The sequence below is a fragment of the Babylonia areolata genome, chromosome 3, assembly GCF_041734735.1.
Source record: "Babylonia areolata isolate BAREFJ2019XMU chromosome 3, ASM4173473v1, whole genome shotgun sequence".
NCBI classification, from domain to species: Eukaryota; Metazoa; Mollusca; class Gastropoda; order Neogastropoda; family Buccinidae; genus Babylonia; species Babylonia areolata.
Genome location: NC_134878.1, coordinates 19,255,576 through 19,281,348, shown reverse-complemented (window position 1 = coordinate 19,281,348; position 25,773 = coordinate 19,255,576). Strand labels below are relative to the sequence as shown.

General features: G+C 41.8%; 1 protein-coding gene across 15 annotated transcripts; it reads left to right on the top strand.

The window, feature by feature from the left end:
• Nucleotides 1-389: 389 nt before the first annotated feature.
• On the top strand, nt 390-20,478 carry LOC143279823 (uncharacterized). 15 transcript variants are annotated; one of them, XM_076584034.1, is made up of 6 exons: nt 2,129-2,257; nt 4,762-4,938; nt 7,422-7,507; nt 10,400-10,734; nt 12,438-12,575; nt 13,991-20,478. In XM_076584034.1, exons 4-6 carry the CDS (start codon nt 10,527-10,529, stop codon nt 14,146-14,148), a joined length of 504 nt encoding a protein of 167 aa, XP_076440149.1. In that variant the 5' UTR covers nt 2,129-2,257; nt 4,762-4,938; nt 7,422-7,507; nt 10,400-10,526; the 3' UTR covers nt 14,149-20,478. The 15 variants fall into 15 exon arrangements, with proteins under 15 accessions (XP_076440147.1, XP_076440139.1, XP_076440148.1 ...); XM_076584027.1 differs by having other exon boundaries at nt 10,396-10,734; XM_076584032.1 differs by lacking the exons at nt 2,129-2,257; nt 4,762-4,938 and adding an exon at nt 390-725.
• Nucleotides 20,479-25,773: the final 5,295 nt, after the last annotated feature.

Here is a 25,773-nt window from a genome sequence, read left to right as displayed (position 1 = left end):
TGTACGGCTTTGCGCCATTTTCCTGCGATTGTTCATATCTGCAATTTGTAGTATTATATTGGCCAAGTATAATTATAGACTTTGTTTTCCCACTTCAATGTCATCATGTGCTCTTGTGTGGTATAATGTACTGTTGTGGATGTACTGTCTCATGTAAAGCGATTAGAGCCTATTGGGAGCCGTTTGCACCATGATATGTAAGTACGATATATTATTATTATTATCATTATTAAAATGTGTCACGTACACGCGCGCGCGTGTGTCAATGTGTGCCGGCAGTAGGGTGTGCGTGCGTGCGTGCGCGTGTGTCACGCGCCGGCGGGCCCGGCGCGGACAACAGTGACAAGCATACATCATGCATCTTCTCTGACTGATCTGTCGAGTCCTGAACTTTGGAAGGCTTAAGCCGGCTTACTTTTTACCCGCTGTTTTCCTTCTGTCGGCTCATCAAGTTTACACCAGAGCCACAAACGCTGTAGCGAGACATGTAGTAATACGGTAACAGAATTCTGGTATTGATTTCTTTCCCCCCACCCACCAAGGCCAGACCCCGCTGTGCGTGCTCTGAGAGAGGGGGAAGCCATCCGTTGCACACTCCATTGTATGTTGACAACGCCTTCTGCTCAGTCTGCATCGTCTCCATGTGCAGGACTGAAAGTGTGGCTCTGAACTGGATATATTCTGTGCGGTGGTTTGTTTAAAACTTCACGTTGAACGTTTTACAGGTGAGTGTGTGTATATTGCATACTCCCCCAACGGTATTTTGTGCCATTGGGCTCGATGTTTTGTGCCCATGTTGTTGTCAGTCCGGAAGTCCCGTCTTTCTGTGTTGTTCCGCCGAGCTGAATAGCTCTCTGGACTGATGGCCACTGACTTTTTTCCGTTCTGTGGTGTGTGTGTGAGTGTGGCGTTCCATGCTTCATAGCAGTCTGTGTTCCGTCGTGTAGCACGGTGAGTTTCCACGTCAAGTTGGTCTGTATGGCGTAATGTGCCGGCTGTTACTGATTGAAATATCATGTTCAACAGATGGTGGTACTCCAGTGTATGAGTAATGGTAAGTTGAGAAAAGTAGCGGCTGGTTTATGCGAATACAAATGGGGTATTTCGCTGAGTGTGTGTGTGTGTGTGTGTGTGTGTGTGTGTGCGCGCGCGCGTGCGCGCGCGTGTGTGCGGGCGTTTCTTCGAATGCAGTGTGAACTGTATTGCCACGGTCAGTTGGATGATAAGATTAAGTTGAATCGATGACACAGTTTTACTGAATCAGATTCAGAACTGCCGGCCGGTTTCAAGCGACTGGCACCTTGTCTCCTCTTCCAGCAACCGGACCCAGTCAGTGCATGAGAGGCGTGTGCGTTTTTACCATCGAGATGTATATGTTTACATCTGCTATATAAGTGGTTTTTGCACAGGAGGAAGCTCCTCCGTGTATTCGTGTTCACCGTGTAATTGCATAAGCCATGTCAGCATTTGTATTATCGCCCGAGCGAGAAAACTGCTCGTTTTAGTGCGGACACACACACACACACACACACACACACACACATACACACACACACACGTTATATTTTTATTCACACGGTGCAGAAACTGCTCGTCCTGGCCTACTTTGTCCAGTATGCAGTCACACTCAGCCATGGAGTCAGCCGTGCATGCCACACATTCCTCAGCCGAGTCTGCGACGACGGCCGCTCCATCCACACGGGCCCCCCCCCTCCCCGGTCCCCCTTCCTCTCCCCCCTCTTACCCTCCCTCCCCCACACACACAATCGGACACACACACACACACACACACATCTCCTCTGACGATGTCCCAGTTGGAAGAACCCACGGACTTTCAGTGAGCACAGAATTTCGCGTTGCTCTAAGCAATACTAATTTAGCCTGTTCCTCAACTTATGTGTCAACCCGAGTAAGTTTAAAGATACATATATATATATTATTCTTTAGATTTTGGGCGGGAAAAAAGTTGTCAGTCTCTTTTGCACGATGCCAATAACATTCTACTGTTGGACGTGCCTCTGCCAGCGACTGCGCGTTCTGTGCAGCTTAACTGCATACCACTATTGTTGAGGTGTGTGTGGGTGTGTGGGTGTGTGTGTGTGTGTGTGTTTCAGTTGACAAGTCAGGTCTAGAAAAACCGGCGGTGACGGACACAGCAGGAAGTTTTTAGGCGGTTGGTTCGTAAATCGAGCAATCAGTGACGCTTTGTTGATTTTGTTCAATTTGGACGCAGCCGTCATCATAATATGATCCTTGGGTGAGTGTCGTGACTACTGACCTCAGTATTGGACTGTCGTAAGTTGTGTTGGTGACCATCAGAACTCTGTAAGTGCCTTTTTCTCTTGCATTGAGTGTCTTCTTCCGCCTAACGACTATCCACGTTGTGTGGTATTAGACCAGAAAAAAATTAATCCATGTTCAAAGAAGCGAGAACCAAAATATTGTGTAAACTATTAAATTAAATATTCAACTGGACTGTGAACTGCAAACTTTCAGATTCAGGTGGTTTGTTTGTTGTTGTTTTTTTTAATATAAAGAATCGTACGAAATTCTCAGCAACAACCCTGGACGATTTCAGTATCCGGAAAGCTAGGTTTTAAGGGCTTTAAAGCATCATACGAAAGCGAATGAGTGTTTCAGGTTTTTGGCGCACATTTTTTGTCCTGTCCACGTTCTGTGTATGTCTTCAACCACCAGAGAACGAAGTGGAAAAATATGTGCTGTTTATGAATAGTGTGATATAAAAACAAACATCCGCATCTGTCAGAAATTCTAGATAGGTGATTCTAGACAGATCAGTGATTCTAGATCCATAGTGCTGAAATATGACTTTGATGAATAACCAGCAACTGAAAGCAAATGCAAACCCTAAAACCAACTGAACTCTATACCAAGAAGGGTCGTGGAAAGGCCGCAAGGCTCAAAATTTTGCCCCAAATACTGTACCTTATGTGCAGTGGTGCTCTAAACGGTCCAATAAAGTACACACACACACACACACACACACACACACACACACACACACACACACACGCACACACACACACACACACGCACACACACACACACACACACACACACACACACACACACACACACACACACACACACACACAGACCTTCAGTCTCTTCTCCCCAACCCACGCACATAGTGTTCGCTTTGTGCCTGAGTCAGGCGAGGTGAGCTGAGTGTGACACCCATCCCGTGTTGCCGTACTGTCACAGTATGTACGTTGTTTGTGTGTGTGTGTGTGTGTGGGTTGGTGGGCGTGTTGAAGTTGGCTGCTTGTGTGTGGGTAGTGGAGAGTGTTTGTAACAGTCGAAGCCATTTTGGGTCAGTCAGGCCAAGTTCAGCGTCCTCAATTATTGCGCTTATTTTACCGGCAATTTTTGTGCATGTATGAAACGATCATTACCATTAGTAGATGTTGAAACCCATTTTAGGTGGATTTCGACTCTTCTTTTGTACGTTATTTTACTCAGTTTAGACTGATGCGGATTCTGTCACAGAACTAACGTGCCACCATCTTGACCTTTTCCGTTTATCGTCCCACAAACCACTGATGGAAATGAAAGCAATACGTGCAACTGATAATCTAAGATGCTAAAATTGGACACTGATTACCCGGCCGAAATCAGATGTAACGAATGCCGGGCAATATCCTCATTTTCTTCCCCTGTATTCTTTCCATTTAGTTTCGTTCCGTGGACGGAAAAATCGTAATTTTGTTTGGATAACATTGTAATATACTCTATATTTCTTCCCCTGTCAAGAAACGTAAAGAAGACCAATCAGAGAGTCAGTAAGGGAAGAAATGTCGAGTATATATTACAAGTTATTAACCAATTTACGTGACAGGTTTTTCTGTCTTATAAACGGAAAGGTACAGGTGAAGAAATATTGCCGAATGCCGGATATCACGAAGCAAAAAGGTTCGTCCCAGCAAAAATCCTTCTTTACATGACTAAAAATACGTTGGATGTAACGAAATCGAATGAAATGAAATGCCGCTTATAACGAAATGGTTTTTTGGGTCCCCAGCTGGGCGATCACGCCGGTTATAACGAAGCCGCCGCCTATGGCGAATCATATTTTCGGCCCCGTGAAGATTTAAAGCCGGATATAGCGAATTTGTTACTGTTGTGTTCTGGAACCATTTCCAAGAAATGGTTGGTTAGTTCATTGAGATGTATACTGCTTCATGCGATCGCTGGGTATTCTTGGGAGATCGAGGAGTGTCCGCATAGGTACATGTGAAATGTAGAGCTTTCGATGCGTTGTTCAAAAATAGAAATCACCGGCACGTATAATTATCAGTGCACGTACGTGTTTGACTTGCTGCATAGCCCTAAACTTCAGTTGTTTCATTTCCTTACAGTGCACAGCTTCACACACACGTAGGTAGATGTTCACAGTATTTATAACTGTATGTTTGTGAACTTCACCTATGTAATTCGTAAACAATAAAATCGTATTCTAAGGTTCTGCAAAGCGAGTGCCTGTGATTGTCGATTGTGTGTTGTCGACGGGCCGACTGGACACTCGAGGGAGTCAGGCTTTGATTTCATAGTCCTTTTCATCATGGCGTGTGCACGTCGCAAAAGTCTGTCCTTGAAGCGAAAATTTGAACTAAAAGAAATGCAAAGAAAGGCTTTTTTTTTTTTTTTTTTTTTTTTTAAGAAGAAGAAGATGAAAAAAATTTTTTTTCTTTTCAAGACCTTATTCAGACACTATTTTTGGTTATTGTGATTTCTTGTCAGTATGTGAAAAACACAAAATGCTCTCCAGTACGGCATTCTCCAATGACCTGAGAGTGTGAACCAGCAAACGAACAGTGCAGAAACCCCATCCTTTCCCCCTCCCGCCTTCAAATCGTGACGCAGTGTGATTTCTTCTGACTGGACAATCTTCTCTTCTCAAATCTTCAGAGTAATACAGTGAGTTTTGTTCGCCTGTGTAACTGATCGGTTCAGTCTAAACATTCAAACTGCAATATAAGCCTGTGTGATCTGTTTACATTAATTCACAGCCATACTTTGGAAAAAAAAAAATTTCTGAAATAATTTCTAGTTAAGTAGGCTATATAACAGCCTGATAAGAAATGAGATTGATTACTGCCTATGTGTGCGTGTGAGTGTGTGACAAACACACTGAGGAAGACAGATAGATGAGCACAACACGCCGGATGTAACGAAGCAGCCTGATAGAAAATCGTTGTAACTGTTGCGTTGCCGGATATTACGAACTTAAAGCCGGATACGAAGCAGTCTTGAATGTCCCCGGCGATTCGTTAAAGCGGCTTCGACTGTATTTTCACTCGAATTTCAGTTTCTCAAGGAGGCGTCACTGCGTTCGGACAAATTCATTTACGCAGCACCACATCTGCTCAGCAGATGTTTGACCAGCTGTATAACCCAACGCGCTTAGTCAGGCCTTGAGTGCATGCGGCATATATATATATATATATATATATATATATATATTATTTGTTTACATATCAGGGTGGATTTCTTTTACAGAATTTTGCCAGAGCCCTGACAACACTTTTCAGTGACGGTATTGCCATGGGTTCTTTTTCGGTGCTCCAAGTGCGTGCTGCACTCTGGTATATCTCACACGGTTTGTCGTCTGATCCGAATGACTGGACGTTCAGTTGATTTTCCAGTCAAACTTGGGAGAAAGGGCGAGATCGGGAATTGCCGACTGACCACTAGTATGAAATAATAAATCGATCGTCGACCCGACGGATACTGCATTGGCACCGCTCATACGTGTCTTAACCAATCTGCTACCTCCCTTCTGGATGAGGAATTAGGAATTTGTTTCTCGTGCATTCCGCACATAATAGTGTCAGGAAGGCAAGTTGTCAGCTGGTGTAAACGGACAGTGCAGTGTCGCTCTGAAAAGGAGCCATGACAAGTTTGTGTCAAGTTACGTGGCTCTGACTCTGTATGATTGCGTCTGTCTGTCTGTCTGCCTGCCTGCCTCCCCCACACACCACCGCACCCCGCCCTTCTTATTGGGTAGAACCCATGCAGAATATTCTTCCTCTTTCACATCGTCCACACTGTGTTGATGCACTACTCGTCCTGACTCCGGGCCCACCCCCGGCCGGACCCGGGTCACACACTGACATCATAATGAGATTATGCAGCTCTTGACATGTAGCCTACTGAAGGCATACAAAGTGCGCGCGCCGGCCAGTGTGTGTGTGTGTGTGTGTGTGTGTGTGTGTGTGTCAGTGTGTGATGGATTGTTGTTCAATTTCAGTAGGTCAAGGAGGCGACACGATTGTTGTTCGAAGCAGGAAACTGAAATGAGCAACTTGATATTTCTTTCCTGCGCGCGCGCGCGCGCGTGTGTCCGTGGGAGGGGGGGGGGGGGGAGGAGGGGAGCGGTGAAGTATGTGTGTTGGATAGGGGAAATAATAGGCTGGTCAGTGAAAGATCCCGCGTCGTTTCCCTGACCTCGAGGTTTCCACAGCGTTTTGTGTGCCCCCCTCCCCGCACCCCCAACTTCCTTCGTCCTGTCTGCCAGTGGGGACGAGTTGAGTGGATATCGGCGTGTGGCTCAAGTTGTGTGTTGCTGGGTGCGGCTGGGCTGTTCGCATTAATTGCATTTGTCCTGCATTTCACAGCAGCAGCGTGTATTTTAATTCGTTCTTTCATTTTTTCGAAGTAATTACTGAATCCAGTCGTTGAATTACTGAACTGATTTTGTGTTTAACATTAATACTTATTTATTTGTTTATTTATCAGTTCATTTGTGTATACAGTATCTCAAAAACGGTTTACTTTCTTAATAACGAACAGCAAGCCAATTAACGGGAGACACAATCCAAGCACACAAATGTGTTTGGTGCAGGCCTGGTGGTAACCCGTTCGCGGAGGCAACGAAAGAATCTGAGGGTACCCAGGGATGGAATCCCCCACTCGCGGCATTATTTTAGTCTCCCGCTCCAGACCTTGAGTCAGTGGTAGTTCGGGCACTTGTCGTTCGGATGAGACATTGAGGTCTTCGTGTGTAGTATGTATACCTACTTTGCGCATGCACGTGACGCTAGTCGTTCGGATGAGACGATCGATAAACTGGGGTCTTCGTGTGTAGCATCATGTAGCCTACTTAGCGCACGTTAAGAACCCACGTCAATAAAGGAATTATTCCTGAAAAAAATCTCTTGAAGAAGAAGGGGATAAATAACTAAAATTTTGACATGAAAACAAAGTAGTACACTTGCAGGTATAAAAAAGCTGGGGGCCTTTGTGCTACTGACCGCAGTGTTGCGGTACGTTCTCCAAGGAGAGAGCAGCCCGAATTTCACGCGGAGAAATCTTTGTGACAAAGAGTAGTAGGCCTACCGGCAACACAACAAAATACACCATGTATGCAAGCTTTTACCAGTGGTCCATGGTTGTTGCAGAACAAAGGTGATTTGAGCTCGGCCGGCTTCACTGGGAGTGTTTCGCACAGCGCAGAGGTCTTTATCCTGCCTGACATAATTGTAAGGTAAGTCAAATAAAAGGGAATAGTCATTAGTCGGACATTCAGGGATGGAATCGAACGAGGTTGTGTGTGTGTGTGTGTGTGTGTGTGTGTTAAGTTGAGAGAGAGAGGGGAGAGAGGTGTATGTGTGTTGGTGTCGATGCAGAGCCTCGTTTGATTTTGGTTCAGCACACTATGGGTCCTTTCAAGTTACCTGTTCACAACAACAACAAAAAGAAAGAGTTGGTAATTTTCATAATTAATGGGTCAGGAAAAACATCCCTTTTTTCTCCCCAGCCCACTGGCAATCTCCCACAAACATCACCCCCTCAGTGTGTATATATTTTGATTTGTATACTGTCTATCGTAATATTCTTCATAAGAAACATTTTAAATGTGTCAGTGCTTGTGCGTGCCAGTGTGTGTGTACATGTGTGTGTGTTGACAGCTGTGGACAAATAACTGGGGACTTTCATCTGTGGTGCTGCGGGTTTCCCATGATCCATACTGAATGCATGCCCACTGATGTGTATATATGTACTTGTGCTGCATTATCATCAATATTTATATAATTTTTTTGAGTTATGCATTACTTTTAATCTGTTGAGGGATGTACATGGCAGAATGGCAGCCCACATCAGAGATGTGTTATGTGTTGTGTTGTGATTCGACAATAACAATATCCAGTTTAGTCCTCTTTAAAAAAAAAATGTGCCTGTATATATTAATCTCGATTTGATTTAGATTAAACAGAATATCACATTTTGATGTTGTTAGGTTTCTCATCATGGTGAGTTTTGAGGCTCAACCTGTTTCCAATTCTGTTACGTGCCAGGCTGAACAGTTGGCTTGGCTGGTCACACCTGTGAGCCAGACTGATCTGGCAGGTGTTGCCAGTTGAATTACATGGCACAGTGAGTCATCATTCACTAGTTAATCATTGAGTATCGTCATCATCAAGTGACAAAATTACACTGCAACTGAAGCAGCCTTCTGTGTTCTCTCACATCAGCATGCACTGTGTGTGTGTTTGCGTGCACATTGACTAACATGAGCACTGATGAAGAAGGGTTACTGTATGAGAGAAGGCGCGCACGCGTGTCTGTACCAGATGTAAAGAGGGAGCAGGATAAAGAAAAAGAGTAAAAGTAGACAGGTGCATGTGAGAGTTGAAGGGAACTGAGGTTGAGCACAAAGGAGGGTGGATGAAAGAACATTCCGTGAATGTGGCCTGGCTATTAAAAATTTTTTTTTTTCGCCCATGTCGAACAGTTGTAAAAAATTCATGACGCACTTTACCAACCAGATATAAACTGTCCTTTGTACGGATGTTCACGGTTGTGCAGCTTACTTCTGTACAGCATCTTTCCACGGAAGTCTGTGAACCTTTCACAGATGTACAGAGCAAAGAGGAAGGTGGCAGAATGGTTAAAACACTTATCAGTCAGTACAATGTCTGTGACTCCGTCAGCATCTGGGTTCCATTCCCGCTCTCACCCTGTCTCCCAGTTTTCACGGGAAAATCAAACTTATTGTCCGACGGGCGCAATAGCCGAGTGGTTAAGGCATTGGACTGTCAATCTGAGGGTCCCGGGTTCGAATCACAGTGCTGGCGCCTGGTGGGTAAAGGGTGGAGATTTTTACGATCTCCCAGGTCAACATATGTGCAGACCTGCTAGTGCCTGAATCCCTTTCGTGTGTATATGCAAGCAGAAGATCAAATACGCATGTTAAAGATCCTGTAATCCATGTCAGCGTTCGGTGGGTTATGGAAACAAGAACATACCCAGCATGCACACCCCCAAAAACGGAATATGGCTGCCTACATGGCGGGGTAAAAACGGTCATACACGTAAAAGCCCACTCGTGTGCATACGAGTGAACGCAGAAGAAGAAGAAGAAGAAGAAACTTATTGTCCAGTCATTTGGATAAGACAGTAAACTGAGGTCCCATGTGCAGCACACACTTGGTGCACTGCAAAAGAACCCATGGCAACAAAGGTGTTGTCCTCTGGCAAAGTTTGTGCAAGAAATCCCCTCTGAAGGGTACACAATCATACATGCATGCTTTCAAGGCCTGGCTAGCGTGTTTGGTTGTGCTGCTGTCAGGCATCTGCCTATCAGATGTGGCAGTGTAGCGTAGATTTGTCTGAACGCAGTGACGCCACATTGAGAAATAGAAACTGGAAACTCAGAGCGCTAAACCAAGCCAAAGTTTATATCTGCAGCAAACAGGGCATGGCAATAAATGAATGTGACAGACAAGGAAGAAGCACTGGCGCTCCAACTGTAGTCCTGTTCAGTGGTAAATTAGCTTTGTTTCCTTCATGCATCATCTTCCTGGATTGATCTGAAATAACAGAAAGAGAAATGGTTCATTGAAAAGAGCATAAAATATGCTTTCTGATGACTCCAAAGGCAATATACTTTTTACATAGCATTTGCTGTGGCAACGGTTGAAACATAAATGAAGAAATGAAGGAATGGTGACTGTTGGACCCAGTAAACCGAAGAGAAAAATAGCTGGTGTGAGATCAAAGATACCTGAAGATGATGAACCAGTAAGATGTTGGACTTCTTATCCAGTGGTCGGGTTTAGCTCCTCCGTTTTGGGCTAGTGCACGTTGTGTCCTTGGGAAAGGCACTTTACTATGATTTTCCTCACTCCACCCAGGTCATTGTCAATGGGTACCTGACTTCAGTTTAGGATGGTTAAAACTGTGGAAGGAGAGGTTTGGGTCCCACCTACCTGTGTCGAGCCCTAGACAAAGTGGATATGAATTCACTGCCCTGATGGCTGTAAAAGGGTATGGGACCATCAACCTTTAACCTTTAACCTTGGTGTGCCTGCCGTGGACAGCTGGCCAATCGGTGACATGACTGATAATTTGTTTTCTTTTTGTTGGCCCCAGCAAGGTTGTGACACAGCATCGGTGAGAGAAGGCTGACCAGGACTGTGCACACACCACCACTGACAGCAGCTGACCATTGTCCGCTTCATCACTGGTGACCAGTCCCCAAAGTTCCACACACACAGCACATCATGGTTTTAGGAAACCTGACCCAGGTGGGGAAGATTGGCCTGGGACTGTTTGTGGCCGGCACTGTGGTCTTTGTCATCGGGTTCTCAGTGCCCTACTGGGCAGTCTATAGTAGCATACGCATCGGCCTGTGGGAAGCCTGTCATGACGACTACTGCTTTTCCACCACAGGATCCAGGTTCCAGTCTTTCGGCAGGGATGGCCCTCCGAGTGAGTGGATTCAGGGGGAGTGGGGAGGAGGGGGATAGCGTCGGGAGCAATGGCTGAAGTGGTAGTTTGATAGAGATTTCTGTTGCTTCGATGATAGCGGTGGTGGTTCTCTTTGCCATTATCTTTTGTTGTTGTTTTTGCTGTTGAGATCAGGTTTTTTTATTTCCTTTTTTCCTTTTTTTTTCTCTCTCCTTTTTGACTCACATGTGTAAACAAAGTGAGTCTATGTTATAACCTGGTGTTTGGTTGTGTGTGTGTGTGTGTATGTAGGTATGTCTGTGCGTCCGTGGTAAACTTTAACATTGCCGTTTTCTCTGGAAATACTTTATCTACCTGGCTAAAATAGTAGGAAGAAAATCTTCACAGTCATACCAATGATAGGTTTAAGTCACCTGAATTAAGCCATATTTCCAGATCATTAACAGTTTATTTTGTTGAGGCACATTCCAGAATCTGAATATACTACATTACCACTTCCCAGTTGCCGGAACGTACGGTATGATTCGTAAGCAGACGGCATGACCTCATTTTTCTTGCTCGCAATTAAATGAAAAGAAATACAAATTCTGGACAAAACACATACAGTGACACTAACTACACCACTGACTTGTTTACTGCATATGAATATTCTAAAGTGGACACTGAAGTAACTGGAATGAACATAAAAGAAAAGTTAAATCAATCATTTCTTTCAGTTTCAGTCAGCCCATTGTGGACTGGCTTGTGTAGAGCTATGTGTTGCGGTGTGCTTAAGGTGATAGCAATGTCTGTTTTACCACCAGTTAAAAAAAACACTTAAATAATAGAAATAAAACAAACAAACAAACAAAAACTTGATTTAAATGGTGTTTTACGTCCAATACAATCACATCTTTATCGCGCAAAGAAACACATAGCTTTGAATATTGGATTTGGTCGCATGATGTCAGATGTGCTGTCAGATGTCAGATACATATAGTACAGAACACTTTTATACAATTTTTTTATTCTCTTTTTTTTCTCATGATTTTTTTTTAATGGATAAAGCACATAGCACAAGTGAGACTTGAAGGCCTTGCCTCTTGTTTTCCCCTTGATATTGTCTTGGTGGTAATAGCTGACGTGTGGGTGAATTTTCTTTTCTTGTTTTTGTTCTTTTTGGTTATTTTTGAAGCAATTTATTTCTCTATTTTTCTTCCTGTTGACTTTTCACAGACATTGTAAGCACTGTGAATTTCAAGGATATCTTAAATAAGTCTGTGCTGATGTGCATAACTGCATATACAAGTTTTGGCCAAAACATCAACCTTTCCATTTTATTGAAAGCAGCAGTGAGATGGAATCCAGCAAAAAGTTATATCGAGCATCTCAGTGAGAGAAAATGAATTAAATGACTGATTTTGATGATGAATTTAACTCTAATATTTAAAGATTGAATGGCATGTACATGTATTACGATGAGTTCTTTTGTTCACAATACAGATGTGTGTGTTCGTTCGTTCTTTAGTTTAGCGTCTTTTCACACTCAGTGGTGTGTGTGTGTGTGCATGGCTTAACTTTTTGTGTATGTGTGTATGTAACTAAATTATGCTGGTGTTTCCACACACAAATGAACATACTTGCATGCATGGAAATGTGCCTGTATTTGTGTGTTATGCATGTGTGTGTGGATGCCTGTGTGCAAACATATGACAGTCAGTTAATAACAGTGGCACGTATTACAGGTTGGTTCCAGGGGACACAAGCCCTGGCATGTCTAGCCCTCATTGCTCTCATTGTGGACTTCATTTTACGCCTCCTCTTCTTATGCGGCAAACCCATCAAGTTCCTTCTCTTCTCCATCATCTGTGACTGTGCCGCATGTAAGTTTAAAGTTTCTCATGCACAGGATATCATGCATGTGTAAACATGCGTATGCTCTGTGTGTTTTACCAACACATTGACACAGTCTTTTGTTGTTGTTGTTGTTGTTGCTGACCCATCATCTGCACCGTTTCAGTGGCATTATTCCCATGCCGCTCATTCAGATTCCCCCATACGCGGCCACACCCAGGTTTGTCCTTCGCAGTTCCAGCGTTGGCAGTCCACAGGGAACCATCGATGTTAGGTCGCCAGGAGGCCACACACCAGAAGAGACCCTGCACTGCTGCTGAGTCACTTCGGTGGTGTTCAGTGGTGTCTGTTCTGTTTTAACGTACTTAGGACACCACCTACTAAGCCCTACTAACAACAATAATGGCTAAGTCACGGAGCCAGACTGAGTGAGCATCCCTCCCAGATTGGAGACCGCCACCACATCCCTCAAACAACAGCCCCCCATGAATCTGCCGACACTGATGACATTGACAGGACTCACCCCAAGCATGGAAGTGGAGGGGTATTGAAACTGAGGTCACCATGAGAGCAGGGCATGAAAGGCCACAGATTTTGTTTATATTGATGACGATGAAGGAGGAGGATGACGATGATGATGACGATGTTTCTATGGAGGTCCATTTTGGTTTGGGACTGCGTGACAAGGCTGTACTCTACGCTTCCTGTCCTAATGATATCCCGGCGTTAACCAGACCCGAGAGATACAGACACTTGCAGTGTTGGTCAGGTAATTTGAGCAATACACCCAAAGATGCATCCTTGAAGTGGATGACACTCGACTGTGTGGTCCCAGTCTCCCCATTTAAGCCCACAGCACACTCAACTCTGGGTAGGAGCCGGCCACAGGCCGAAAAACCCACCTCCGCTGGGATTCGAACCCGCGTCCTCCCAGCCGTCAGTCCGCAACGCTAACCACTACAGTAAGACATTGACACAGTCTTATATTTGTGTGTTAAAACACACTTAATAGCATAAGATAAATATTTCAGCATGTCATTCTTTCTCACACATCTACTTGTTCAGTCACACTTGTTTGTTTAGTTTATGAAGAATGGCCAGATGCATGAACATAAATGAAGTGTGAAAGTGTGCAGACACGCATGCACGCACACACACACATACACACACACACACATACATCATTGTTACATGGTCCAAATGGGTTATTGTTAAAACAACTATGTTTTAGAGTTGAACGGTTGTTGTTGTTTTTTAGCCAGATAGTTGTTAAGTTAATAGTTTTATCCCTTGCTTAGACCAGACTCACTTTGTATTGACATGTGAGTTAACAAAAAAGACTGCTCACCAACCTGTTAAAAACATGTAGAAGTTAAAGAAAAGATGTGTGGAACACAGGAATAGAAAGCATGATTGTGATGTCTATGAGGTGTTTGGGTTTCAGCTGTCCTGGCCTTCCTAGCGGCTGTGGTGTTTGGAAGCGAAGTAGAGAAGTACTACAATGTGAATCTTCACTTTGGCTTTGCTTTTGACATCATCGGAGGAATCCTTCTCGCCTTTGCTGCTGTCTGCTTCCTGGTGGAGTACTGCCGCCGTCGCTGAACTCATCTGGAGGAGTTATCAGTAATGTCTCTCAGTGTGTTAGATGTGCTGGTGACTTGTTTGTTTTGTTTTATTGGTTGTCATAGATGGGATGAGGAAGGGGAAATCACCAAAATGACACTTTTTTTGTTGTTGTTTGTTTTCTTGTTTATTGGAAATGCCCCCAGTGAAGAAGTGTTCCACTGTTAATGTGAACAGGTGAATCCCTTTTCTTGTCATGTCTGCTGTGTCTTTGAACCCCTTCTTTTCTTTCTACCCCAATCCATGGCAGGTTCTGTGCCCAGTTAGTGGCTAGGATGTGTTTCTTGCCCACACCTGTCAACTTTGTAGCCAGTGTGCATTGGCTAACGTGGTGAGTCTGTGTTCCCGCCTTTATGCACTTGTCTTTATGTCAGCTGCAGAATGTTGACAGCCTTTCCCTTGTGGGATGCTGGGGGTCTCTGAGTATGAGCAGCATCCCCACCTGAAAATCATGTGCTTGAGTTTTCTCTTTTCTGTTGCTCTTGTTCTTTCTGCCAATTAAAAAAACAAACAAACAAAAAAAACAAACAAAAACCTTCACTATTGTCTGCCTTTTCTACCTTCCCAGTCCATTCCTTTTTTTTTTTTTCCAACGAGCCTGGACATTTTTTCTCTTTTTTTGCTGTCTACCGTGTACTATTTGTACTGTTTTGCTTTAGCAATTAAGTAATGATGCAAAAACTGGGGTGAGTAGAAGCTGTACATTTTGTTGTGTTTGTTGCCTTTATGGACTTTTTGTGGGGTTGTTTGTGTGTGTAGCTTTGAAGTATTTTTATCCTTTTTTATGATTTTTTTGTAATCTTGGGACGATAATTTCAGGGGAAGGTCTGACAGCCTCAGCACAGCCTTGTCTTATTTGCCTTAACCCTTCCAGCCTTTTAAGGTCTTCTGCCTTTGCAACCTTCCCAACCTGGCATGTTTTGGCCTGGCTGCATCAACAAGGAGGGTTGTTCCACTTCAGGCAAAGCGCTCGAGCAACCACTCAACCAAGAGATACAATATTTTACTTGTAACTTTAAACTGAAAAGAGAAATAATGTCAGCTTCTGTCGATGTTGAAGGTTGTGAGCTATCTTCTTGATCCAAATGTCTGCATGTTTGTTCAGACTGGTTGCTAATTTCATGTCCTTCACCTTCCCAAGTTTAGCTCTCAGACTATTATCAAATTCATTACGGACCAAGTATTGTTCTACTGTCAAGTGCATATGCTTTAGTAACCTGACAATTGAGCATATAATTTTTCACTGTAGTTTGATGAAACCTTTTGTACACGAAAGTGTGTCTTCACAAGTGACTGAGAACGTTGATGTTTTTGACTTTTTGCATTCATTATCAGTTGTTTCGCTTGTCAGTTTAACAACTTCTCTTTTACGAAGTCCTTAAAGTAATTTCCTGTAACTGTATTTAGAGTTGTTTTGTTGTTGTTGTTGTTGTTTTGTTTTTTTTTCTTTCTTTTTTTTCTTCCAAATTTCACCCACATTTTTACCCTCATTTGCCCAGTTTCTCCCAACCCTCCATTCATCCACATCTCCCACCCCTTCTAACCGATAATACTCAGATGTATTCACAAATACTTTAACAAAATGTCTTCAATCACCGATATGTGTGACGGGACATTAAACAAAATTCCTCCTCCACTTTCCCAAGAATTACCAAATGAATCATAAGTCAAAGTTATGTCATTATCTCAATATCTGGGTCCGATTGGCTGCAGGAGTCCATCATATTTTTACTGAGCGCTTACTATGCAGTAAGCCTTTGAAATTTTACCATATCGATGCTGAAAACCACATAAAAAACAACAACAAATCGTTTGATTTTTGAAGCGAAACTTCATATGCCAGTGAGGAAGGAAGTTTAGTTCAAGTTATTTCCCTTACCTAGTAGTTTAATGCATGATAATGAGCTGACGAAACAGTTTACATAAACGACTTTCTTTGCCGCCCTGCTAGGTGACCTCAGGCAGAGAATGGCAGTCAGCAGCGCCAGCCTCTCAGGTGGGCACAGGGTTGAATGAGTTAAAAGAAGCTAAATGGAAAAGGTTGTAATGAAAATAATGATAATAGTAATTATCATTATAGTTATGATTATTATGATAATAATGATGACATAATGATATTAATATTAAATTCATATAGCACCTTTCCATGTAAAACATGTTCAACTGTGCTGTACAACATAAAAAATGAATGTTTAAAATGTGTATCTAAACACAATGACTCTCTTGCATAACCCTGCAAAGATATGACACTAACAGTAATTTATGTATGTAGAAAAATGAAAACAATGCACACAATATAACACTCAAAATACATATCAAACATTACATCACAATACCTGCATGTCGATGATGATATCTCATATCACAGAACTTTGCATTAATATCATAATACTTAAAACTATATGACATACATCACAATGCCCCAATAATACACAACTAAAATCACAGTGCTTGGGGGAAAAAAAACATACCACCATCCCTCTCTCTCCTCCACAGAACTCTTCATAACATAATATAAAAAAAATATACAGAAAAAATAAACAAGCACACACTTGCACTGTCACAGGCATCATGAAAGATGAATTTCAAGGAGGTCCATCTTTAACTTTTTTTTGATAGTTGCAAAGTTTTGACTTTTTCTCAGGGATGGAGGTAGGAAGTTCCAGACAGTGGGGCCAAAGACAGAGAAGGAATTTTACTAAAAGTCTCAAGGGAGAAATGAGGAACTGTAAGCAGAGAGGTGTCAAGAGAGTGTAGAATTGTGTAAGGATGACGATGGAGGTCAGAAAGATATGGTGGCATGTTAATGTGATACAGACACTGAAAACAGACAACCAATCATGTACTGGATTCTAGCTGACACAGAAAGCAGTAAAGTGTTTTGAGCAATAATGTTGCACTCTCATGTCTGGGTTTATGGAGCACGAGTCGAGCAGTGTTGAAGTTCTTTCAGATTGTTAACAGGGGAGACCGCTAAGAGAGAGTTACAGTAGTTTAGATAGTACGAACGAAATGGAGAGCTTGCTGGCAGCAGCGTTGGAAAGGAAAGGAAGGAGTGAATTTTGCCTAATCAATGTAATGGACAGAATAGAATGCAGCTCAAGTGTTAGACATGTTCATCCATGGAGAAAGTTTCATCTTAGTTGAAACCCAGTTTTCTAACAGACTGGGAGAATGGTATGCCAGAACCAGAGATGGACATAGGGATAGAGGTTAATCTTTAACTTGGTGCCAAATGGCAGTAATCTCAGTTTTATCCTCGTTCATTTTCAGCTTGTTCTCACTCATCCACTCAGCCACATATTCAGTGTTATTTTTCATGCTGCAAGCAAGAGTCAGAAGGTTTGAGGAAATAGTGGAGTTTGAATTAACAGTGTAGTTGTGGTGCTGAGAATCATCTGCAAAGAAATGGTTTGAGTGACCTGACTGATGAATGACAAATGAAACTGGGCTCAAGACTGAACCTTGTGGCATTCCATACTTAACACAGATGCAGCAGATTTTTCATGACTGATGAAGACAGGCTGGTTACCATGAGTCATATACGATGTGAACCATTCCAGGAACATTCCATAGCAGCTGAATCTGGTACACAACCATTTAAAGAAGATGTCATGCTCTCTTGTGTCTAATACTTCCAGTAGGTCACGAAGTGACAGAATAGACACACAACCACTATCACAGGCCAATAGGAGTTCATTAACCACACCCAACAAGGTGGTTTTGGTGCTATGGCACTTACGGTTTGGATCCAGGTTGGTCTGTTTTTAACAAGGGCTTTGACATCCTGAAAGTTCCTCTTCTTTATATATATCATATATATATATATATATATATATATATATATAATCATGAACTGTGTCATTTTGGAGTGTTTTTTTGTTGGTTTTTGCTTTGTTTTGATTGTTTGCATTCCAGATGTGACAGGGTTTTGTGTTTAACGCTGTTGATTTTAAAATAATTTAGTTGGGTTGTCCTAATATGGGTAAGTGTTACAGGGATGGCAGATCAACTGCCGCCCTCCGTCCCCCAACACCCCAACACCCCGCCCCCCACACCCCTTATATTGCTATTATGTAAGATTGCAAATTGTATGTTTTTGTCCGCAGCTGTGAATTTTTGAGTGCATTGCTAAGTCAGTGGTGAGTCCATATTTCCCCCTTAATGCGATAGCCATATGTAATTGCCTGATTCACAACTGTTGTGAATCCAGAGCAAGCTTGATACCTGGACCTGAAAGTCTGCAAGATCACACCAAAATGGGCTTCATGATCACTTGAATGTCAAGCAGTAATTATGAAAGCACCAGCTGCAGAACAATTCTCGTTTCTTTGCTGTTCTTCTTTGCTTTTTTGCACACATGATGGAGGGAGAAAAACACGATTCATTGTTGATGTGGGTGTGACTGAAGCTGTCCATCATTGTAATGAAGGGAAACAAAAGTTGTGGCCACTTTGACATGTAGTGTAAGGGAAATAATTTTGACTTGGTACATGTCTTGCTGGAATTGAGGGTTTGTTCAGTTTGATGAATGTGTTACGAGAGAAAACAAGAGCAAGGTGCTGTTATTAGGAGGGTGGGCAGGGAAGATTTTTGTGCTGCTGCTGTTGTCATTGGATGGATATCTCTTTTGTGTGTAGATATTGCAATGTAATAGCTTGCGATAGAAAATGTATGAACTGTTGAAAGGTGCTTGATATTTAAACACAATTTATTTTGGATGTCCATGTAAGCAAGGGATAGGTTTGTGTCAAAGAGAGATTTTGGGGGGTGAGGGTGCAGAAGCACAGAGGGTGATAGGTGAAGAAGGGGAACAGCTGAACGGTTTAGTCCAGTGTGTGTGAGAGAGAGAGAGAATGTGTGTGTGTGTGTGTGTGAGAGAGAGAGAGAATGTGTGTGTGAGTGTGTGTGTGTGTGTGTGTGTGTGTGTGCCTAAATTTGTGTATGCAAGTGTACTTACATGTTTGCATTAATTATAACTGTTGTCAGATGCTAGAGTCTGAATGTTATGAATCTTCTTTTCACTCTCAGTACCAGTTAAATAACATGTGAGAGGTGGCATAATCATTCCCATTACTAGCACTTTACCCAGTTCATAGGTTTGACGATTTATGTAAACATCCAGTGATGTTGATGGAGTGCACATCTTGAATAAGTGGGGAGTCAGCATTCTCCAGTCACTGCACATGTTTTTACAGGCAAAATACTGTCTGCTGTTTTGATCCAGCTCTTGTTGAAGTTGTTTGAGGAATGGCAGGTCTGACTCCACCCTGGTACAAATGTATGCATTGTTGCTCTTATAATTCCCACTGTTACTCTTATATTTCCCACTTTTTTGTTGGTGTGTAATGTATTGCCTTACTTTGTATCACAGATATTCACTGTTGTGGATTAGTCTTCAGTATGTTTGTGTTAAAGCTTGTTTTAACACATGTAACATTTCATGGCTGTTTCATGGTACTGAAATGCCTCATTGATGTATATATATTTCCTAGGTACGTTGTACTCCTGTTGGTACTTTCTTGTGCACTTTATTTCAGACTGGCATATGTATTTCCACTCATTTATATGACATTGTTTTTACTTTTACTTTTACAGCTTTATCTGATGAAAGTCATGCTTTTGATACAATGGTTATTGCTTCTATGCTTTGTATGTCTGGTTCAAAGATTTCTTGCTTTGCATTGCTTGAATCAAATGTTTCTAAGGATTCGAGTTATTTGTTGCCTTATTAATTAAGGAATTGTTTTCACTTGCCTTCCCTCCTTCCTAGACGCAATATTGGCTGTCCAATGGGTTGAGAATGTGGTGGAGTAAAATTGCTGAGAATGTATCTTAGAATGATATACATTTTAACAGTAGCACTTCATGTTAAAAAAAAAAAGAAAGAAAAAAAGAACAGAATCAAAGGCTTCATAGAGACTGAGACTTATAGTTTGTTGAAAGTTCAGGATGCTTTTTGCTTTCATGACTTTGGCTGATCTGCAAGATGGCTTCTCAGGATACTTTTTGCTTTCATGACTTTTGCCGATTTGCAAGATGGTTTCTAAAGGTAGACACAGCCTGTTTTGTTCCTTTGGGGAGTAAAGTGTAGTTTTGATTCCTACGTTATTTGTTTACATTGTAGAAGTTTGTAGTTAATAGTACTATAAATGTGATGGTAAGTGTATTAATTCAATGACAAAAACTAGAGTGCATCATTAGTTACCAGTTTGTAGTGGTAATGTAGGGTTATTAATTAGCACTTTGTTGTTATTTGTAGTGCTGTTAATGTCTTGTTGACAAAATAATAAGCATGAAGATTGTTTCTGATTCTGTCATCTGTCAATAAAATCATTTTACCTGCAGAAAATCAAAAGACTTATGACAATATGCAGACCACACAAACACACACACATACACACACAACTTGTTCATATACCAGACTCCCTGTGGTGAATGTGACGAGGACTACATGGGTGAAACTGCTGAACCAGGGGGCTTTGAAAGAAAACCATGGGAGACTACCCTGACAACAGCGGGAGAAAAACACTTAAAATACTGATCCCCATCCCCCTAAAATACATTTCAATTTTGGTCACAGAAACTAATATTCCAAAAGAAATATCAGAGAAACCTTGGTAACTGTGCAAAGAAAATTATTTCTCGAGAAGAAATAAATAAAAAAGGGTGTTGGGTGGGATGGCCTACCCAACATCTGTATAGAACAATGTTTACAAGAGAAAGATCTTCCTCTATGAATGTAAGAGCGTATGGCTTTAGTTTCATGAAAAATAACCTTTGCAGAGTCACAAGCTTTATTGTTGATTACCTTGATGTTTCACTGACAAACAGCAATTCTTTGTCAATTTATGATACTTTTGATTAGTTTTTGCCTAAAATCTGTGACACTTAAAACCTTACTTCGTTTGTCACTTTTCACAGTCGTTAATTCCTTTAACACCTGCACGCTCTAGCACATGTTCACACACATATGCACATATTCATGCACGCCCACACACACGCATAACAAAACTACATGCCCACCTTCATTGGCATTCTCTAACACGCACTTATTCTCTCTCTCTCTTTGCCTATCTCTCTTTCTGTCTGTCTCTCTATCACACGCACGCACACACACACACACACACACACAGAATTCGGAAACCTTGATTTTCTCGTGCAGAGGACTGAACTGCATGTCAGTGCAACAGGTTCATTCGGATATGTGGCATCAACACTAGACCAGTGATAAACATCTTTTCACAAATAAGTCATTGAACAGTATGACTCATTGACTTAAGCCGGGATGAGAAAATGTCCTTGCTCATCATGAAAAAGAGTGACCCTCTTCCTGTTGTACTTAACAGGGTGGGTGGGGCAGAGGATTACTTTGCATCAAAAACAGAAGAAAAGATTTCATAATTTGCTTCAAGGGCTCACTTATGGACAAAACCAGCAACTTCATGTATGTAAATATGTTTCTGCTTACAGCTTGATCATAGCTTCACTATATATTTCAAGCAAATTATACTTTAACAGTTCTGCATCCATAGTATCTGCAGTGCTTGTCAACTGAGAAGACAACTGTCAACTGAAAATGTTGCATATATATTATTAGCAGACATACATGTCTGAGAATTGGTTGGCGTCCTCAGCATGGCCTAGTCTTATATGCCCTATGGAGCTAAATGGTTGGGATACTGTGTCATGAAATGTGTTGTGTGGGTTTGTCTTAGTGTTTTTTTGTGGATGTGACAGTTTTCTTTTGATGCAGTTGATCATTTGCATGGTTTGACAGTCCTGATATAACTCTGTGTGGTTGGCTGGACTATAAGCAACAACAATGGCTGAGAATGATAAAAATGTTGAACTTTGTCCCATGCATGACTGACATCCGGTATTTCCCTTGTAGTTTGTGCCTTCAGTGTATTGATGTACCATAAAACCAATCTCTGTAAGTGACCAAACCATTTAGCTCCTCAGCACAAATAAGACTAGGCCATGCTGAGAACGTCAGCCCTTCCGCTTAATTTATCATCCCCAGATTACAAAAATTACATAAAAAGGCTCTGCTCTGGGAGGAAGGTGGCAGAATGGTTAAGACGCTCGTCTGCCAATACAGAGTCTGTGAGGGTCTGGGTTTGAATCCCACTCTTGTCCTTTCTCCCAAGTTTGACTGGAAAGTCAAATTGGGCATCTAGCCATTCGGATGAGACAAGAAACTGGTGCTGTGTTCAGCATGCACCTGGTGATTATATGGTCCTCTGGCAAAATTCTGTGGAAGAAACCCACTCTGATAGGTACACAAATATATGCATGCACTCAAGACCAAGTGCTTTGGGATATGCTAGTAGGTGTGGTGTTGCAGACATTGATTTGTCCAAATGCAGTGACCCCTCTTTGAGAAACTGTAACTGAAAATCCAGTTGAAACCTCTTTAACAATTTGCCGGGGACATTCAAAATTGCAAACCCAATCCAGCCATGCCAAGGAAGAAGAACTTGAAGAAGAAGAAACAGACAGACAGACACTCAGAGAGAGAGAGAGAGAAGACAACTAAGACAAGTCAAGAGAAACTTCTTTATATACATTTCCACCCTGCACTCAGTGAATGGGGTCTACTCTACAATACTGAAGTCCTGAACATGGTGTTAATGAAATACATCAGAAAAAATAACATAAACACACACACACACACACACACACACACACACACCACAAGCATACATGAGAGAAAGACGAGACAAAATTCTTTATTTTCGAGGATAATAGATCAGCACTGATGTGCTTTTTTTTTTTTTTTTTTTTTTTTTTTTTTACATCCAGTCCCTGCCCTGAACAGGGTTTACACTACATAGGAACTAAACAAAAACTGTCTTCCATCACAATTGACACAATCAAACTTGGCAGTACATCCATCCCTCTTTCCACGTCAGTCAGGAACCTCGGTGTTGTCCTTGACCCTGCAAAAATTTATCAGTCAGACATGTCAGTCCTACTACTGTCAACTGCAGCGCATCAGTGCCGTCCGGAAATATCTGTCCACTGACGCAACATCTAGACTTGTCGTTTCTCTCATTCTCTCTCGCCTTGACTACTGTAACTCTCTATTGTCTGGTTTGCCTGCTTCATCCATTCAGTCCCTTCAGCGCATACAAAACTCTGCTGCCTGACTCGTCCTCAGAAAGAAAAGATCTGAGCACATCACTCATCTTTTGCAACATCTCCACTGACTCCCTGTCTCACACAGAATAAAGCACAAGATCAGCACTCTATGTTATAGATGCATTCACAAAACTGCCCCTTCCTATCTCTGCGGCTGCCTTCACCTCTATACTCCATCTCGCTCACTACGATCGGCTTCGGATCCACTCTGTTTACGCATACCCAGATTCGAACACTCGACTGTTGGCCGCCGTTCTTTCTCTGTCTCTGGACCCTGCGATTGGAATGAACTTCCTCTTTCGCTTCGTCAAGTCTCCACACTCAGCTCTTTCAAGTCTGGCCTTAAAACCCACCTCTTCCCAAAATAGCCTCCCTTGCCTGAACCTTCCTTGTCTTTAGTTTCTACAGTTTTAGAGTTATGCATGCGTGTGAATGACTGGTGCGAAAGTGCTTTGATTTGTCTCTGCACAAGATTCAGCGCTATATAAATACCATTATTATTATTACACAATACTTAATAAAGTCATATGCATGGTGATAATTAGATACACAGGAAAAAGAAAAGAGCAATTAAAACACACACACCGACACACAGACTGACGTACAGTGCAGCGGGAGTATTACCATTAGAGGATCAAAGGGAACTTGCGTGTAGCAAATTTGTCTTGAGAAGTTTAACGGACGAAAATGATTTGGAATCGGAAATAAATCTCAAATCCGACCGCGATTTTCCAAAGAGAGCTAGATCTATACCCTCTCATACCACACTGGGAACATACACGTCAAATATTTCAACAAATTCCGGCGTGCCAGTGAATAAAACCCCACATTTTGCTAAAAGGTCTGTAGTATCACCTACACCTGTATGGGACTGACTTCAAAGAGCGCAATTTGATATCGATCACACTGATCTAACCAAAGATGACAACATAAATTCACTTACATCGCATGTACGAATCCATTAGGAAGAGAAATACCTTAATCATCTAAAGATTTTTACAGACGGCTCAGTTGTAAATGATAGAGCTGGTGCTGCTTTAGTTATTCCAAACCTTAACTTTCAAAACTCTTTTCAACATGGAGAGAATAACTGAATCCATCTTCACAGCCGAACTCATTGCAATTCTAATGGCGTTAAATTTCATGATATCCTTTCCGAAAACTATATTTCAAATTCTATTTTGTGTTGATTCTAAATCAGTTCTTCACGCTATTGAACTTATAAAAGAAGCGGTTAGGTATGAACTCATTATTGAAATTAACCATTTGATTCACGAACTCTTACTAAGAGGCTCCCACATAACCTTTAGCTGGATTCCTTCTCATTGCTGTTTTTACTATAATGAAAAAGTTGACATTTTGGCTAAAAAAAGGAGCTATAAGCTCCACGAAGGAGTTAGATTTAAATATTTCGCTTTCACTACAGGAATGTTACACCATGGTAGAAAAAGTCCAATGGTCAAAATTTCAGACTGAAGAAAAACACACCGGTAACTCGGAGTTACATAAGAACATAAAGAAAATGTATGGTTTCATGGGAAAACATTACCATAATGATTTTCATAAGAGGCAAATCATTTCTCTAATCTGCAGATGGAAAATGAATTGTTTTAGGACAAAATATGTCAGTAATGTTTCTTGCATCTGTGGTGCTCACCTAACAGCCGATCATATGCCAACTTGCGATATGTTAAAGTCTCAAATCCTTGAACTGAAATCATCTTCATTGTTGACGATGTTCAGCAGTCCATTGCTAATGTATGACTTTTTCAACTCCTTGTTAAATAGTCACGTTGGTTCGCTGTTATAGTTGTTAGTTTTTCATTAGAAATATGTTATATTGTTATGTTTTTTTGTTTATTTTTTAAACAAAACTTAAATCAGTAATTTTCACACACACACACACACACACACACGCACACGCACACACACACACACTTTCACTTACTCGTATGCGTACACAGTAATTCCCCCCACCCCCACCCCCTCCTACCACTCGATTTTTTTCCTTCCCTCGTCCAATATCACTTACAGTGAAAAGACGTTAAACTAAAGAACGAACGAACGAACTGACAGAGGCACAAGTACAAGCATGGTGTTAATAAAATTCATTGGAAAAAGACACACACACACATTGGCACACCGGCTTAACTGAGAGAGAGACAAGACAAGACAAAATTCTTTATTTTCGAGGATAAAAGATAAGCACTGATGTTCTTTTTTTCCATCCAGTCCCTGCCCAGAACAGGGTTTACACTACATAATACTAAATAAAGTAATATGCATGTCAATAATAGGGTACATAGGAAAAAAGAGCAATTGAAACACACACACATATATAAACACAGACACAGAGGCACAAGCATGGTGTTGATAAAATACACTGGAAAAAGAACACACACACACACACACACACACACACACACACACACACACACACACACACACACACACACA

Coding starts and splice junctions, on each gene's coding strand:
- LOC143279823 (XM_076584032.1), top strand. CDS start 10,527: ATGGTTTTAGGAAACCTGACCCAGGTGGGGAAGATTGGCCTGGGACTG. Junction 10,735..12,437: donor CGGCAGGGATGGCCCTCCGA/GTGAGTGGATTC, acceptor CACGTATTACAG/GTTGGTTCCAGGGGACACAA. Junction 12,576..13,990: donor CATCTGTGACTGTGCCGCAT/GTAAGTTTAAAG, acceptor TTTGGGTTTCAG/CTGTCCTGGCCTTCCTAGCG.